General features: G+C 39.9%; 1 protein-coding gene across 1 annotated transcript in view; it reads right to left on the reverse strand.

The window, feature by feature from the left end:
• Window positions 1–1,570: 1,570 nt before the first annotated feature.
• The window catches only part of ANXA2 (annexin A2), a 29,549-nt gene continuing 12,191 nt past the window's right edge, over window positions 1,571–18,928 (reverse strand). The window contains exons 4-13 of the mRNA XM_075713511.1: window positions 14,113–14,207; window positions 10,839–10,952; window positions 7,731–7,821; window positions 6,509–6,588; window positions 6,235–6,294; window positions 5,470–5,563; window positions 4,642–4,737; window positions 3,607–3,665; window positions 2,807–2,929; window positions 1,571–1,904 (exon numbers count right to left, since the gene is read on the reverse strand). Coding sequence (XP_075569626.1) covers window positions 1,845–1,904; window positions 2,807–2,929; window positions 3,607–3,665; window positions 4,642–4,737; window positions 5,470–5,563; window positions 6,235–6,294; window positions 6,509–6,588; window positions 7,731–7,821; window positions 10,839–10,952; window positions 14,113–14,207 — 872 coding nt within the window. The 3' untranslated portion in view covers window positions 1,571–1,844. The remainder of the gene's footprint in view (window positions 1,905–2,806; window positions 2,930–3,606; window positions 3,666–4,641; window positions 4,738–5,469; window positions 5,564–6,234; window positions 6,295–6,508; window positions 6,589–7,730; window positions 7,822–10,838; window positions 10,953–14,112; window positions 14,208–18,928) is intronic.

Here is an 18,928-nt window from a genome sequence, read left to right on the forward strand (position 1 = left end):
TTAAATTGGAGCTGCTCCTGAAAAATAGTATCATTTGTGCATTTAAGTTACCAATATTTTATCAACTGCAGTGTTTTTACACCAAATATTCCTTGCGGTGTAACGGTATTTCAGCAAGATCTCTCACCTTTTTAACAGCAGCATGAAACAGGCTACTGTGTGCTTCTCATGTCTTTTCTTAAAGGTTGATTTTAAAAAAATCTCAAAATTATCTCCGAGGAGTATATCAGCCTTTGAAACAGGGCTACAATCCAGGTAATGCCTGAGGGAAAATAGGCGGTATCTTGCTGGCGGTTTTGTATTTCCAAAGGAACAACAGCTGGGAACGGAAGAAATTATTTTCTCCTATGACAATTATTGAGTATTTATATTACAGTTGTACCCAAGGCCTCTGTGCTAGGCAGCATGTGGATACACAAGCACTCAAAGAAGGCTCGGGCTTGGCCCTTGCACCAAGATGGCTGCTCCCCTCAGCCTTCACGCCTGAGGGTCCAAACGCCACCACTCGCAGCTGGAGAGAAAGCTTTGCTCTTTACACCTTGTTCCTAACATTTGGACGTGACTTTCATACAGTAGTAGGAGATGACGTTGCAGGAAGACAAGAAAAGTGCATTCATCCTAGCGGGTGAACTTGCTTCACCGCCGCTACGACCAAAGACTGGAACACCCGCCCCCGCACGGGTGAACCAGGGGCCCCGAGCGCCCAGCGCAACTGCAGGGGCACAGCGAGCGCCGGCAAGCCCGTTAACAGCTCTTCACTGCGCCGCGGATGCTCCCAAGTCCCCTCAGCTGGACACGAGCCCGCACGGCCGCAGAGGCCTGACCGCATCGGCGCGGCAGCCGGCCACCGCCTTCCGCAGGCCACCGCAGCCCCACCGCCACCCCTCAGGCAGCCGCCCAGCGCCGCAGCTGGGGACACCCTGGCCGGGCCCCTGGCTCCGGCCCCGCTGGCCAGGCGGGGAGCGAAGCAGGCCCCTGCCTCCGCACCCATGCTCTCAGCGGCGTGGGAGGGAGGGAAGGAGAAAGGGCGGGAAACTCCCTCCTCATTAAAATGAGCAGCGCCCACTTTGTTCGTCCTTGCTTCGCCGCCCGGCCTGACACACCTACGCAGCGCCGGCGCTTCTGAAGGAATCCCTGCCGTTACTGACAGGCCGTTTTGAACGTTTACGAGGGATTCAAAACTATTCACCCCTCGCACACAGGCACAGAGAACTTTTAAATGTTTAAGAGGGTTTCAAAAGTGTTTGCCCCTCACACACAGGCAGAGAAAGGTGGGCCTCAGGTTTTAGTGTCACTTATTTGGGGCAGGGGGGTGGAAATCAAGAGAATGGTTTTGCTTCTGCTGAGAAATTGAATCATTAAACAGGGGGAGGGCTTCGAGGGAGGAAGAAGATAAGGTTTCAGCCACAAGTAGTGAACCCTGGGAGGCAAAAACCAACACAAAATGGATGGCAAAGGCTAAATACGTGTCAATTGCTCACACAGTTTTCAAATTAAAGGTCTGAAAGAGACCCGTCTTCTGAATGTAAAACTTCAGTTTTATTTATGTTTTTCTTAGAAACATCGCACAGAGAGGCACAGTCTTTCACAAGCACTCGTAACCTGGTTTATCTTTGGAAGGTTAGTTTCGCTGTCTATACGCTGTTAGGACCTTTGGCAGGGCCAAGCAGAGCACCGCTGCCGAGAGAAGTGCACGCAGCACCAGAAAGCATACTACATCAGTGGTCTTGCAGATACAAAGGCAAGTCAAGGTTAGCTAGGCAAGTCAATTTTTTCTAGGATTACAGTAAAATGATGAGCAAAAAAGGCATGTCTCTGGATTTGGGTTTCTTCCATCTCAGTTTTCAGTCCTCTCCACCACACAGGTTCAGCAGTGCCCTCTGGTAATCCCCTTTTGTGTCTTGCTGTAAAGCAAGGGAAGAAAACACAATAGACATATGAGGAAACAGTCACAAAATATGAAAGTATATGCATTGTATTCTAAACCTGTGGGACAGACTACGTTTCACAGTTGAAGCCTTGTCAGCCTGGAAGAGACTATCTAGGCTGAGTTTTACTTATGTGTGAACTGAAATTATTTATCATTCTTGCAATACAAATGCAAGGCCAAGAAGGGAAATTTTGGTATGAAAAAGATTAACACAAAAAAGGAAAGCTGAAGGACTCTATTCTGTTCCTTCTCACTGATCACTGCAAAATCATGCATCAAGTTCACTATTTTGAAAATTTGCTTATAATCTAAAATTGCCGTCTTCAGGAAAAGACTGGCTTAAGATTTTGACTCATCTACACAAGGAATAAGGTACCATACGCTGTTGTGAGGGTGGGTAGAAGACTAGTTTTTTAACAGATGCACAAGCTCTTTACCTATGCCCCCAGTTAAATAAAACCTAGCACCTATAGCTTCTGCCCAATTACAGGAAAGGACAAAAACCACTGTAGCTAAAAAGCCTACTCCCTGGGCACTGAAATTAAAGGGAGCAGCAATTTAGATGCTCTATTTTCATTCAGCAATCCTGTTGTTTCTTCTGGTCTGAGAATAGGAACAGGTGAACAGAATTTTCCTTTATAATACATCAGCTGATTGCACAAAGCCTGCATATACCGTCAAATGGCTGCCAGCAGTTGTACCAGATGTAGACTGTAATGTTAAAGGTGGATTTTTCAATAGTGCATGGACAGTAACATACTGTTTTCACTGCAGCCTCTAAAACACCTCCCATGAATCCTAATGATACACATAATCCAATGAAGACTGCTACAAAGGTCCATACAATTGATATAAAAAGAAAGCTGAAAAACTTACCTGGATGAAATAATAGAGAGATTTTCCGTATTTCCTCTTGAATTCACTCTTAATTTTCAGCATGTCAACCTCGCAGCGGGAGACCATAATCCTGATCAGAACCTTGTCGCGGGTTCCCTTGCCCTACAAGCAGATACACATTTATAACTCCAATAGCTGAAATGTATAAAAGGCCACTGTACCTATCAGTGAGATGGCAAACTACAGGCAACTGAAATGTAGCAATAAAAGATACAATGAATTAAATCTTCTAACTAAGGTCATTATTATGATCCAGGAATTTCAGCATGAACACACCTTTCTCATCAGCAGTGTTTGACCAACTTCCAGTCACAAATCTAGCTACTTAGACTGTAAGCAGCAGTTCTGCTTCACCAGGAAGTCTTCCTGGTATTGCCTAATGCCTGTCACCAGGTGTTTCTCTCATCCCTTTTCTTGAGAAAATGTTTTGAAGCAAATTTAGTATCTTATTTTGACACTTCAATAAACAGCTTTTTCTGCTATCAGCTCTTCGTTACCTGCAAAATATGTGTCTAACTTTGTTAATTATAATCAACTGATCTAATACAGATCATTATTATGAGACCCTTCCCTGTATTTCCCTATACCAGATGCATCTGAATAAACGGTCTAGGCTCATAACTGTTAAAGAGTGCTTTTGAACAATACTAAGTCATTGTTAATTTATTCACATGCCAGTCACACATCATACGAATAAAAGTGCCTAAGGAATCAGAATTTGATGAAACAATGGCAAGAAAAAAAAAAAATGAGTAGAAAGAAAGAGCACTCTTCCTCACCTTCATGGAATCATACAGTCTGTCCGCAAAATACAGCTGCTTGTTCTGAATGCACTGGACTGAAGAGACAGATAAGGACAGTTAAACATCCTGCCTATACATGGCAGAACACAGAATCTTGGGAGTCATTTTCAAAACCTTGATAAGTAGTCAAAATAAGGTTTTCAGAGAAAGTTTCTCCAAAAGGGGACATAGAGGAATTATTTTTACCCGAGCTGTTACTTAGAAGTTGTTTGGCTAAGCCTGTGATTGAACCACAAATGCTTACAATCTGAGAAAGCATTTCCCTCTGTCGCTAGTATAATTTCAGAATGCTAGCCCTCCTCCCCACACACAATTCATCCTTCCACATCTATAAGCAAAAGCTTTTCTGAAAACACGCATTGTATGCTAATCCATGAGAAGTCTCCCTTTCAAGGCTGAGCTCTGTTTATTCTCCATTTGCATTCCAGAGGTCTCAGTTCATCCGTAGTCTGAAATGGATTTTCCTCTTAAAAAATTTCCTCTTAAACTTGGTGAAATCCTTATCATCTTAATCTTATGCCACAGTACCAGCCTTACACCCTGCCTCCCCATTTCAGAGAATTCAGTGCCAAATCAGCTCTTTTATTAGCCTCTAGCATCCTCCACTGCCCAGCTTCTCTCTCACACACACACACTGTTCTCTCTCCAGCCTACGTCTATATTGAATACTTAATGTGTTCAGCTACAGTTTGAAACTTTTTATTTGTTTGGGGAAACAAACACTAAGCCTCTGTATCAAACAACAGTGGAACTAACAACAGATCACAAAACACAGGCATTTTTATTTTCATCTAGAAAGCAAGGTTTATGTTTTGCAGAGGACAAATACATACTACTTCTCAATACCTGCAATATCCTAAAATACACTAGTGGATCCAATAATGCCAGCACGTCCAGTGTATTTCTCGTCCAGCAACACAGAGGAAGCTGGGCCCTACCGTTATCATGACACACTGCAAGAGCATTGAAAAGATCCTATCTAAAGATAGTCTTTACTTCAGGGTAACTCACCAAGATTAAGGAAGGCATTCTCCAAATCTCCTTTAACTTCCTTCTTGATGCTCTCCAACATATCATATGGGCTGTAGCTCTTGTACCTCTCAAACACTATCGCAAGAAAGAAAACAGGTGAATCAAAACCAGACCAAGAACTGGTAAAAGTAACTACCCAAATCACACACACACAGTAATGCAGATACACATGATTAAACAAATATCTGTCCAAGTCCTTCTGAGAAATTTATCTTAAGTACAGCCTAAGTTTGTCAGCTGCTAGTAAACTTCCCATGCTATGGCCTTTTTGTTTTCCTTGAACACCTCCATAATCTGGTAAAATACCATCTTAATCCTGTACGAGTAGTTTTCGAAACAACAGTGATTTGGGCCCTGAAGAGTCTTCAAATGGCTTTCCCATGTGCTTCTTACAGCAATATCAAGGCTGCTTTTGAGTCTTCACTGTCAGATTTAAACATGTGATATAGCTAAGCTACCCTAGGACAGAGGGAAAAGCTGAAGGACTTCTCAAGGTCTCCTCTAGCCATGTTTTCTACATTTGTAACATTCTTGTTCTCAGTGTATGCGACATATAATTGAGCATTGTTACACCTGTGTAAAAAAGAGCTTTACACACATTCAAAATGTGAGATTAACACATCCACAGAAATAACTATGTTTTTTGAAAAAAATTAACAGCTTGGACACGAATTAAGATTTACAAGATCTCCCTATGTTTCATGAGTGCTTTTCACACTCATTTCAATCATATCTGTGACAAAATAATTACCACTTTGGTAGAATTTTCTCTTATAGGAAAAAAAACCCCTGTTGCTTGAATAGTACCTTTCTGCAGGTGGGGGACACTTCTTTCAGTCATAATGTTGATCCACTTGGGGACATCAGTTCCCTTTCTCTTCACACCAGCATCATAGAGCTCCTGGGGTTAGAATGAAAAGCAAAATCATGAAAATCAGGAGTTACACAAGAAACCATCACAAATATATACAATTTCCTTACTGGAAAACAAGCACTATTGGAACTGTCTCAGTGGGAGAAACACAAAAGGACATATGGTTGGGCAGACCACCGGGACAAGATCTACGGATCTAATCTGAAACTAAGAGTAATTACTTTGTATTTACCTCTATCTACAGGTTTTACTCTGTATTTAGCTCTGTTTACCTCAGCAGAACTGCTCTTGACAGATAAAGATGTAATAAGACAGATACAGATGTAATAAACAAGCATTAGCAGCCACTAAGTTCAATGATACTTCTCTCAATCTTACATAATTACTTGGTTGCAACCAGTCTTCGCAAGGTATGTGTTTCCTTTTGTTAAAGCCTCTCTTTCTCAGTATACCCAAGGGAAATACCAGAGAGCTTCTGTATAGGTACTAGAGGGTAAGTAGCCTGTGAAAACTGATAACTGAAGGCATCAGGACTGCAAGTGGCAGATACCTTGACAGCATGCAAACATGACTGCAAGACAACCTGAAATATACACACCTACTTTCGTAAGTGCTTCTCACTTCTCAGTATTTGTACTTTCAATATCCCCAAAACCTTGATCAACTTAAGACATTTAATGGTCATTACCAGCACTTACCCTAGCATCTTGGTCAATCAGCTCATAATCAATCACAGAGGTATCTTCACACCTTTTGCCCTTCAAACAAGGATAGCAGTATTTAGAAGAGGTTTAGTAAGCAGTTTGCTATATGCACATTTGACATTCGAGTATTTTTTTCCCCCGAAAGATAGTGAAAATACAAGGAAATTTAAAAATGAATCAGAAATCCAATTGGTTTACTGGCAGCCATCAGTCAGGTACCAAAGGGCAGGCACATTAGGAAAAAGTGGAAAAATATGAACAGACCTACCTTGGCCAGGGCAACCATTAGCTTGCGGAAGTCACCAGATGTGTCTGATATAATGTCCTTTTCCAGTTCTGTCTTGTACACTAGAAAACAAAAAATTCTCTTCAAGTAAACAGTGTCCTACAAATACTCCTTTACAAGAAGAACAGCTGCAAATTACTGTGTTTTATGCACATAAACAAACAGCTACAATCTAAGTCACATGTGGAAGACAAAGAAAGCAAATGCATGCTTGCATACAACAAAAACAACATTGCTACCAGCTAGTCATGAGAGTTACCATGCAATCAAAGTCTGTCATGGAAAGTTAACAGGAAAGCCTGAGACTATTAAATGAAAGGGAATATTGGTTTAAGCTCAATATCCTCTTAAATCATTCTTAGCTACCAATGAATGTTTGCTTGTTTGATAAACATAGCATTTAGGCCTTCTCCACTCATGGATTTATAACTGGACAACTGCAATTGCAAGTTTAATGCAAAAGACAAAAGCTGTTGTGATAAATCAAAGGAATGCTGTGTGTGATTCTGGTCTGGTGTCTAAACATTTTAATTGCTTTCCAAGTGGTCACACTCTATATTGCTACAAAATCACATTCTCTTCTTTTCAGCAACAACCTCTTTGCTGATACATAGTATTTTTTTTCCTTACCGGCCATGAAGACTACATTGGTTTTGCTTGTCCTTTTTGACTTAGCTAGCACCTTACTAGAATTGCTTGACAACTATTAAGCATTCAGCAATTTTCTACATTTCAGTCTATTTGTGGCAAAGTTCAACTCTGAAGCTCAGGGAAACAAACAGGCGCTGGACAGCTGCACTACTGAATTGCGATAATCCCAACCAGAATGGCCAATATCTACTTATAATCATCTAAGAATTATAGCTTCCATCAGATAACATGTCTTTTCTGGCAGGTCTACCAAACAAACTTACAAGCATGCTTCAGTACATGTCAGATTCACCTACTTACTACTTAAGACACAACTTACATGAGTAGTAAATGTTCTCCAATTTGTTTGCTGACAAGCAACAAGATGAAATTACATAAACACACACAAATTATTCAGGACACCAGTACAAAATAGTATCTTAGGTCCAACTGCCAGAGAATCAAAGCAGATGTTGTGTAAGTGACTCTAATAATCAAATTCAGACTGAGGGGAACTTTTCCAAGTAACTTAATGTAAAAACATACTAAGTTGAAACTTTCGAAGTAAACTTACTTTCCCTGTAGACTCTGTTAATTTCACTAAGCTCCTGATTTGTTCGTGAGCAGATGATTTCAATGAGCGTATCTTCATCAGTTCCCAGACCCTGCAACACATACACGATTCAGTTAGGCACCAGAAATGAACATGCATGCTTGAATGGTTTAAGAATATTTTACAGGCATTTCCTTTCTCCCACTCTATCAGTTTCACAATCATTCAGGGATATTTTTTGCTAACTGCGTCTGAGAAAACCCAGACAGAACATGCCAAATACTTCTCCAATAGCTTTGAATCCTGTAGATAATATCTCCGGGCAATGTGCAATTTGCTGTGTCTGTAACACTCAGTGGCCTCCCCACCAGCATAACTGGATGAGATCAACTTATCCTGGCCCATGTGTGACTGTTTTCTGTCCATTGAGAGCACAAGAAGAAAACCCGATTCTTCGCATGCAAATGGGCGACAATCAACTTGTTCTTCCCTGCTTTTCTTCCCCACCTCCCTCCATACAACTCCTCCACTGTAAATGCAAAGCCAAGTATGACACCGTCATTAGCTTTGGCCTTGTCTCCAAGTCAGCAAAGATTTAAGCATGTTCTCAATTTCCAGCTAATGAATAGCCCCTCTTGAATTGTCCATATTTTCCAGGTACTTCACAATGCACAAATACACATGAAGCAATATTACTATCAGCTATGTTAATATTAAGAAATAAAAATGTATGTAGTACGATAAACTAAATATTCAGATTTTATATTTTTAACAAGCTGAATGAATTGAGAGGTCTCATATAATATTTCAAAGCCACTTTTGTGATCAAGGTCAATGAATAATCAATACTTTGAACTAAGCTGCATTACTACTGCTTAAAAAGTAATAGCACTATAACAAAATTGCAAACTACATCAAAATGTATCAGCTATTAGTTAAACCTTAGAGTAACTCAGATACTCGAAAATAATGTGGCTTGATCAATGTGCTCTAAGCCTTGTTCAATTATTTTGTATAGATAAACAGCCAAATTAAAAAGAAAATACTAAAAATTGCTAACAACACTGCAATATTCTTGCTCCTGGAGAAAGACAAGAAATTGAAGGGCATGCTCAGAAGACTAACTTGGATGAGCTGAGGATGCCTCTCTCTCCAGTGAGTACTAAGGATGTCTGTGTTACTAGTTGGTAAAGCCATCTGGCAGCCAGATGCCTCCATAATTTGAAAAGAAACTTTTTAAGAAATAGACTCCACTGGTGATTTTTTCATTCTGTTTTGTTTCTTACCTACCAATGAAGTATGTTCATGCTAATCTCATTACCCTCATCTTCCAGCATCACCAGCAGACAGAAAAAACCCTCTTATGCCTCCTGTTAGGATGCTGTTTGTTAAGCCCATCTGTAACAGAATGTCATTTTGTATGTGGCAAAAATGGGCATGGTTTCCACAGGACTCCAAGAGGAGTCTGCTGGGTAACATCTCGGGAAAACTTCTCATGCTGCAGTCTTTCACATGTGGAAAATGGAGGTAATTATGTAGAGAACTACCCTCTTGGAAAAAGCATCTCTACTGAAGGAAAAAAAGAAAGAGGACTAAAACCAAGCAATTTTATAAAAACAGCTCACAGCTAAGAGAATTAGGAAAGCTTTCCACAGAATGATTCTAACAGGTATCTGGGGAAGAAATGAAGCCTAAAAAAATTTAAGATTTTCTAAATATTTTTTAAGTATTTCATAAGAATGTGTACCAGAAAAATAATTAACTCCTCAATGATAACTTCGCTTTACCCAGCTTTGATTCTCATGTCATAGCTTACTACACTCTATGTATCAAGTCAAACTTAAGCTCTGGCAAATTCAGAACATTAGTCTAGGTGCTTGGGAGTTGGGAATAGCTGACCTATGAAAAGAATAGAATATTCTACATTTGTGGCTACTCTGAGGTAATGGCTTGGTCTTTGGGCTGTCAATACAGCATAAATGCTATTATAAGTATATGGTCATCCTAAATACATAAGATGTAAGACATTTTAAAAAAAAAAAAAAAAAAAAACCAAAACAAACCAAATCCAACAAAAAAATCCAAATCAAAGTAATCTGGTTCACAGTAAATTATGGATAGCCTCTACTTAAACCAGAAGAGGGCAGCATCTGATTAGTCAAAGAAGGGATTTGGCCGATAATTGAAGAGTTACCACCTCCATACTGTTGGGTTTTTTTGGGTTTGGGGATTTGAGGTCTTTTTGGGGGGGGGTGAGGGGAATGGAAGGGGTGGTTTTGTTCACTTGTTTGTTTTTTAACTCCTTTTTCATAGTCTGGAGAAATTAATTAATTTTTTGTTTGTTTGTTTTGTTCTGAATTTCAACAGACATATTTTAACACTTGTTTTTTTAATTATTAAAAAAACCCCAACAACCCAAAAGATCAAGAACATTCAGAATTTAAGCAATGATTATAAATACAAATTCCCAAACCTTAGTTTGCTTAGAAAGGTGGCATGAGCACCTCTCAGTCTTGTTTCAGCGGCCTGCAGAGTGGTTATTTCTAAACCAGCAATCTGTTCCATCCTTGCCTGTGATTGTAGGGGACTGAACACAGTGACTCAATGCTGCGCTGTGTCTCCAAAGACTGCTTTTGACACCCCATCTTCCTCCTCCTGCTCCTCGTGTTCTACACGGAGGCAGGTCTGGTACAAGATGCTCTTTCGAGATCAGTGATATGACCCAGTAACTGGAAACTACTGTTTGAGCCTATAAATGCTAGCAAAGGATTTAATGGCTCCACCTAACAGCTGCTCTCTTAATGTTTTCTTGCACTATGAACCTGTATATTGTTTTTAAGAGCAGTCAGCAAAGCAGCAACCAGCCAGAGTAGCCTATCAGTTATTCCTGACCTGATGAAAATTTTTTTTCCTTAAAGAGAAGATTTAATTAACAGTTGAAAAATCACATGGTTCCAGAATTTCTCTCATTTTGGATGCCTAGCAGCTGGATACTTAAATTGTAGTACTAAAAAAAAATATAATCATCAGTGGACACATTTGAAAACTGTGGCTTTGGATATGAAGTCCATACTCATTCTTGAGACAGCAACATCAGACTAACATACTTAAATTTCAAAGCTTGTTTACCTTCATGGCAGCTTTCAATTCAGAGGCATCATACTGTGCTGGTGTCTTCAGCAAGCCCAAGATCACTGCCTCCAAATGACCCGATAAAGCAGACTTGAGTGCTGCAGAAAGTTCCTGTAAAAAAAGAGGGATGATGGAATAGGAAAAATTAAAGCTCACTTCTGGTCTCCAGAGAATTTAGCCTGTTGTGCTTTAAGCCTCCAAGCCTGCAAGTGTTTCTTACACAATTGACAAGGAAACAGAACATAAAGCGCTCTTCTTTTGCGAAAGCCTAAGAAAGAAATTAGGGCAAAGGAATTTTTTCTCATCCTTTGAAAATAAGAAATCCACTGGTGGCTGACAAAGTGCTGGGAAGCATAGTGCAGACGCATCTGAACAGCTCCACTCCAGTCCTGAAGCACTGACACTTTATTGGAGCTAATAAGCACAGATGGATCTGAGTTTGACTCCCTGCGGTCAGTGCTTCTACATCATACTCCCACAGTTTTCCCAGTAGCACTGTATTATTTGTGTTTTTCCTATTATCCCAGCCCTTTACTAGCTGAGACACTGGAAAATTGACTGCACAGTTATTCCACTGTACAGGCCCAGTTCCCAAACAGCTAGTGGAAGAGAAAAAAATCATCCCTGAGCACAGAAAAATCATCCCTGTCTTCAAGGAAACTATCAGGAGAGTGTACCAAAGTCTCTATTGATAATTGTCAATCAATCCTAGAGAAAGAAACTGTTAGGTATGTTCCATTCACAGGATGCATGCAAATCTGTAGCAAATAAAGTCAGAGGCATGTCCTCTTTTACGGGTTTCAGATGCAACGTGAACAATGCTAATTATGAGCTTCCTTGTAGTGTAGTTACAAAGTTGAAATCCCTGGGATCAAGCCCAGTGTTCACGCAGATCAACGTATTCCCTAAGCTGAAGTTAAGTCTGTAGCATTCAGAAGAGAATCGCTGCATTTCAGTTGCTGCTTTCTACACTAACAATTTGTGAGCTTGAGGGACAGGGGAAAAGGGGGTAGATAAAGTGACCTCAGTAAAATTGCAGAGAAGTTTGTAGCAGAGAGGTAAAGTGCCAAGACACTTAGTTCGTTTCCAGAGTCCCATTTAACCCAGGGCACTAATATATGCTAATACTGTATGCACTTACTGCATGGATTGACGAACATAGTGAATGGGGGTTTTAGGCAGTTAACTGCTTTAGTTTAAGGAACATTTTAGTACAATAACTCAGTTTTGGATACAATGTTCCATCATTTATTTGTGTGAAAAACAGGTTCTTCAGACATCAGCTGAAACAGCAAAGATACTGCATATCTCTATAATAAATTTTAAGACAACATGAATTCCAATTAGCTGAGTGAAGCGTTTGTGATCTTTGCACTTTGGTGTGAAGGCTGAAGGAAATATAAATCAATACAGCAGGATTTACCAAAATAACTCCAACAAAACACTTCAAACTGCACCAAGCACCTGCCCTCATATTAGCAGGCTTCTGGAGAAATGAGGTCTTCTCCCCCTGCCAGAAAAGCAGGGTCTCCCCTCCACCATTCTTTGCCATGGCTAGGAGTGCTCTAAGAGAGAAGTGGGAGGCAGATAACTGACAGATATCATTAATTTATAAATAGCAAAGAGAAAAGGTTTTAGTAAGTGTTCCAAATGAACATCTGGATATTATCAGTTCATTTCAAAGTTAGAGATTATTGGTGGCAGTTATGACTGACAGACACATATGAAGACACACATGCAGAACCCCCAGTATTCATTGGTAGCTCCATTAATACTGGTGATGGGGAAAGATTGCATGGATCAAACACCATTCCTCAAGATTACCAAGAGTTTCCATTAGACACAGCTCAACTCAAAGGAATGAAAATAGAGGTAGATCTGTGACTTTTTAAAATTATAATGATCTACTGAGAAATCCTGCAACACACAAAACAAGTAGTCTAATACAACACAACACACAGCCAAAGAAATCTGCACAACCCATTGCCAAAGAAAATCATGAGATACTGTCCCTAGAAGGCATACCTACACATCTTTTCATATCCCACTTCCTCATCTCCTGCCATTCACTTGTTTCACTGCGTGGTTTCTACAGACTGTTTTACTCTTTGGCACTTGTTACACTTGATAAATTCAGTTTGCTCTTGGGTCACAGCAAGGAAAAAAGGTGAAAGAGAAACAAAGTCGCAGATTTTCTTGACTGTGCTTTTTTTGTGGTCATGCAAAACTTTTAACAAAGCTTTAAGTGACACATTTCACTACTATGGTCCACTTATATGCACAATTCTCCCAGTGCCCACAGGGCGTGACTGCCAGGGTGCAGACGTGTGCACACATGTATGCATCCAACTTGTGCATGCTTATGCATGTGCCTATATTAGCCATGCATAAAAGTTGGTGAATTTCCAAAATTTAACTCTAGATTTACATTTGGTTTCAGATGAGCATTCTGGGCTGCTATTGGAGGACTACCATTTGGGGTCTGGCAAACCTGAAAGAGATACATTCATCATTCCTAACTCTATACAAGTTTCCTCTTTTTCATGGGCATAATACTTCAATTATGGTAAGATTCTGAAAACTTCAAAAGTCAAAAGAACAGCTCTTGCTTTCCAGATAGCAAGACCCATTATGCAGAATTCTGCACACATTTTACAGACTTCTCTCCATCAATAGATCAGTACCTAAGGTATTTCTGACAGGATAATATCTAGTGATAATTCAACTCTTATATCACTTTGTTCCATATCTGCACCATTCGTAGCACAACGGACTGCAGCCTTTTCTCATTTAAGCTAGCTCTGTGAACAGAAACAGAATACTTTCCTTATGCTGAGCTGTCTTAAAAAAAAAAAAGCCAAACCCAAACCAAAACCAGTCCCCTAAAGCATCTGCCTTTCATCTTTTCCTTCAAACTGAGGCATTTCATGTCAATGGCTCTTTGCTATTGTTTAGCGTATTTCACCAGGGAATCCTGTGGCTGGCTGGCTGGCATGTTACCCATCATGATTTCTGGAGGTGCTAGGAAACCACCATCTCCAACAGATTTCAGTCCCAGTTGTGCATACTCAACAAATTTGGAAGTCCCGCCAGTCCTAAACTGTGACAGCGTGGACAAAGTAGATGCATCTTTAATTTCAGTGAAAAAATAAACCAAACAATATGTATCTCCAGTTTACACCCAGTTAACTGTGAAACACACAAGCCCTGAAAAATCTAACTATCCGCAAGAAAAATATTCAATACTTGGTATTTCTTCATATTTTGCTACCTTTTTAGTTCTTCTCTGATAGGCGAAAGCAATATCCTGCCTCTGTTCATTGCTGCGGTTTGTCAGGATGTTGATGATGGTGACTTCATCCACACCTACAAAGACATAAGACAAAGAGTTAAAGAGGCTTTCTTGTTACTGTTCTCTTTGTATTAATATGTTCTCCAACACCCAAAACATAGTGTATGTGCTGGCTGGAGCAGACCTCAACAGCTCTCATTAGTTAGTATATGTCATGTCCTGGCCTTGGAGAAAGGGCAACAAATTACAGCCCAAATTTTTGATGTGATGCAGACCTTTGTGTACACAAGCATGTACACACCTCAACAAAGTCTAGTGTGTGACCAGCTTTGCTACTTCTGTTTTCTGCTTCACTTGTGTGTCTGTGTACTTCTGTTCAGTCACTCAGTATTCTGCAAAAAGTTGCTCAAGAACACAGGCTTTAAAACTGACTTGAACTTGTACTTACTAAAGCCTGCCCTGTCACTTCAGTAGAGTGTTTTCAATTAAGCCTTCTTAATAAAGCAGGTATATTTTTCTATTTAACCCACATTCACTTAACAATCACTCCAAACATAAAAATGGGAAAACAAAGCAGTATATTTCATTCTCTCAGCAGCTCGGAGGCTCAGAAGACAGAAGGGTTTTTTGACACTGGAAGAACTATGTATGTGCCACTTTTTTTGAAATCATCACTCGAAGATCCATGCTGTGTTTTAACTAGCATGCCTAGAGGACATGGATGCTCAAACACCCTACCTATCTTTTAAGTAAGTGAACTACATATCAGTAAAAGTTTAGTTTTAAGTGAAGTTTTCCAAATCCATGCACTTAAATGCAAGTGCAGGCTGAATGCAAGGAGATCGTTAAGACTTATTTAAAGTTAAAAGCCAAAGCATTCACCTAGGGTCAGATACTCTGGCTGTCAATAGAACCTAATGTACGCCACAGCTTTAGATCCTGTAGGGGTCATCAATGCAGGTCAGTGCATATAGAGAAAAAGCTTTTAGGTTGTACAGGAAGCAGGATTTCCAGATGTTATTTCCTAGACACAGCTACTTGCTACTCTGTTTTTCCAATGCAGGCAGCATCTTGTGACTTTTCCACTTGCTCCTGCCTCCTGCTACTAACTTGCACTTCAGATTCCCTCTCGTTTTCCCCACTTGCTGCTTTCAAACTGGATTCTCCTGAACTTGCATTCTTTCTTCTCCTGATCACAATTCTCATCTGCAGTTGGTCTTGGCAACTCAAAAGATATCCCAGAACCCGGTTGGACTGGAGGCTCTTGAGCTTCTTGAGATGAACCCGGAGCATCTGACTTATCTCAGTATCCTGTGATAGGGCTCTAGCCCAATGGACATACAATTACCATGCCCTGCAAACATCCATGCCTCTCAAAGCACTCTCTGCAAGGACAACTACTCTTTGTTCACCCACATCAACAGAAAAAAGCCAAACAAGCTGTATTTATACTCCCTTAATTAAGCATTAAAGTTATATTAAGTACTTCCTCTTACTATGAGAGCTTATAGAAAGTGCCCTTGCAAGAAGCCAGTCTCCACAACTCAAAGGAAAATGTTCAGAAATGCAAGCCCCCCTGCCACAAGGTAAAACAGAAGAACTGTTAGTAACAGATACAGAGTGGCCAGGGGAAAGAAAAAAACAAACAAACAAAACAAGAGAGTTGGAGCAACAAATAGGAAAAACAGTGTGGCACACTGACACTGAATGTATCTAAACAGAACTGAAAAGGTCAGGCCAGGTGTACTTAATCAAATGGTAGGTGGTTGAAATTTCCAAAGGCCTGGGTGAGGACACATTAGTGTGCTCAAGTAAAATTTCATTTTTAATTTAATTTTCTCTCTCTGTTTAAGATAGCAAACACAACTATGTTTTTTGTAGGACAATTATAATCTCTTTTTAGAATGCTTTGTAAAAAGACACAAGTGAAAGAATTTGAGCCCCCTTCCCCAATTCTCCAATGCACATTTGTGTCTGTATCACTGAATTCAGCCCCTAGGTAAAACGTCCATTTGTATTTCATGTGCATTGTTGGTTAACCAAAGCCGTCTAGACATGCCATTCAAGCACGGGTGGAGAATAACAGCACAGCTGGAAGTAATGTTCAGATAATAAAGTCCTCATAGCTTATAAATGGATGGACAGAGGAGACAGCTAGAACAGCTCTCATTGTTATGCTCAAATATCAAGCTAACCTATAGCTATGCTGTGTAACCATTTGTTTTGGACTATTTCCAGACTGACTGGATGAAGCTTGGAAGAGGCAAAACTATTTCTAAATAATGCACATCTAATACAGTGCATAATCTTCTGCAACAGAAAGATAATGTATAACTAGTTATTTTTTCTGGTGAGTTGCATGCCAGGTCTTGAAGCAAATAGGTGGCTCTAATCTAGAGGTCAAAACAAGCCCAGAGTTTCAACTCAGGTCTTCCCGTTTACTACAAGTATTATGAATAGCTTCCTTCACATTTGCACACACACCAGTGTAAATGATCATTTTTTGATAAAAAAACCAGAAAGTAAGGACTGAATCGGCAGCTACCAGCAGGACTCAGATCCCTGCCAGAATCCACCTACATTTATTTTCCTTATTACCCAAAGCAATCTCACAGCAACTTGAAATGAAGGACTGCAACAGATACTACAATATTAACCATAGGAAGTGTGAACATTTCAAAAGACCTTTTAGCCCTTAGATACAGAATCTAAAATGATGAGTCAAATCCAAAATTCCTTTCTCCTTCTTCACCACATTTTTCATGATGCAATACTGTACTTGATAGCCTCATGTCCTTAGCTCACGCTGAGGCAGACCTACATCAGTGCTATTATTCACACAAGCCTGGCCTGCAAATGTCAAAAGGCCCTGGAAAGCACCATATGTCTTAGTTACAAATTTTGGTTTGAAAACGTGCTGGATGTACATTTCAGCCATAATCTACTCCTGCACATTTTAAAGCATTCCCATTTTACAAAAGAAAACAAATTCTCCCAGTCCAGAAACGGCCACAGACAGACATGCAGACATCGGGCCTTTCGGCCGATGCAGGGCCATAGCATAAGCCAATGTCTTAAGCTTTCTAATAAATTCTAAATTTAAACCATTCTTGGCATTCAAAAATGGCAAATGACATTTTCAAGTATTATCACAATTGTGATAGATTAGTAGCCCAGAAATTACTGCATCCAAATTTCTTATTCATATGCTTTGTGGATGGAAATATGAAGTTAACTCATTGCTCTGGCATTTAATGGAAAATAAGTGCTTGTACTTCACACTTGGGAATCATGCTGCATGGACAGGATGCTGACTCACATCTGCTGAGGTGGGGTGGAGCAGGAGAGCAGCTCAAACATTTTTCTTTGCTGTTCACTAAAATCTCTGGAAGTTTCAGGGTAACAAAACAAAAGTTTACTTCCAAATTTATTCTGGCTGAGCAGATTTTATCAGTGCATTTCTATCAATGGGCAACTGAAAATTAGACATTGTGGCTCACAATTTTTTTAAAAACAAAAAAATTCCTTGCAGATGGAAATGTATTTGATGGCGGGGGTGGGGTGGGGGAAGTAGATCTTAAAAAAAAAAACCAAACCCCTCTGATTAATGACAACTCTCATTCTAAAAGAGGCAATCTGTTGCATTGGTAAGATCACAGTGTTACGGCTCAATCAGCAAAAAAAGAGGAAATTGATATAACCAAAATGATCACTTAAAGAGTTTTTAATTTTTTAGTTTAAAAGCCATGGGCCAAAACAACAGCACCAGCATTGTCCTGAACGAAATGGATGATATGGACAGTCACTTAACTTTCTAGGACAAGGTGAGAACAGAGCTAATGTACTTTCATTTTGCAAGACCTGGCATACATTCATTCAGATCATTTACTGGAAGTCTGTTCTCTTAAACTTCATTTTCAAAGACAGCATGGACAGAATACCAGAAGCTATTTCTGTCCTAACAGCATTTAGGTACTACAGAGATCATCAGTCTACATGAATGAATGAAGTGGGATTGCAGCTGGCCTCATATTATTAGTGGGAGATGTACATGATTACCCCTTGTGAAACTTCAAGACCATTGTGTATCTGGTAACAACACAGTCCCAGGACTATTTGACTGAGCTCATGACCTGCAGTGTCTTATTTTCCTTGGATAAAACCCTGACCCCAGTGGAGTCAAAGGGAAAAAACTGGATAAAATAAGGCCATAATTTCAGCTCTGCTATTTTGCTTAGCAAGATTTCACCAAACCCAGACCATGTTGCAATGAAATATTTGTCTACTGATACTATTAATATTCAGAATATGCGACTGGTGCAGTTTGGTGGATTTCAGACACTATCCTCCCCCAGCAGCATGCCAGCAGATTTCCTCTGAACTTTTACTTCATAACATTAAAAACTCTGTTAAAAGGTATGGGCATGTTGGATATACTATATAAACAGTGAATTCAATCTTACAGAAGACCCCTGTTACGGTTTACACCTCATCACCGTTTTAGCAGTTTCTGGATATAATGAATTTATGATAGATATATGTTCTAAGCACTTTCCTACAACAAACCTGTGTTTGAATTCTGCCAGTCATGGAATAAAAAAGTATACCATGAGACCTCAATAAAAGGTTGCAGTTTAGGTTGCAAGTAATTAACTATTCACAACCTAGTCTGACAATAAAATTATTAACAAAGAATTTGAGACTCATGAAGTCACAATGCTAGGGAATAACTCTGGAACAGAAAACAGACACTTCAGCAGGCTTCCTTCCTACAAAGGATTAAAAGGAAACCTAA

Source organism: Pelecanus crispus, chromosome 7, assembly GCF_030463565.1.
Source record: "Pelecanus crispus isolate bPelCri1 chromosome 7, bPelCri1.pri, whole genome shotgun sequence".
Lineage (NCBI taxonomy): Eukaryota > Metazoa > Chordata > Aves > Pelecaniformes > Pelecanidae > Pelecanus > Pelecanus crispus.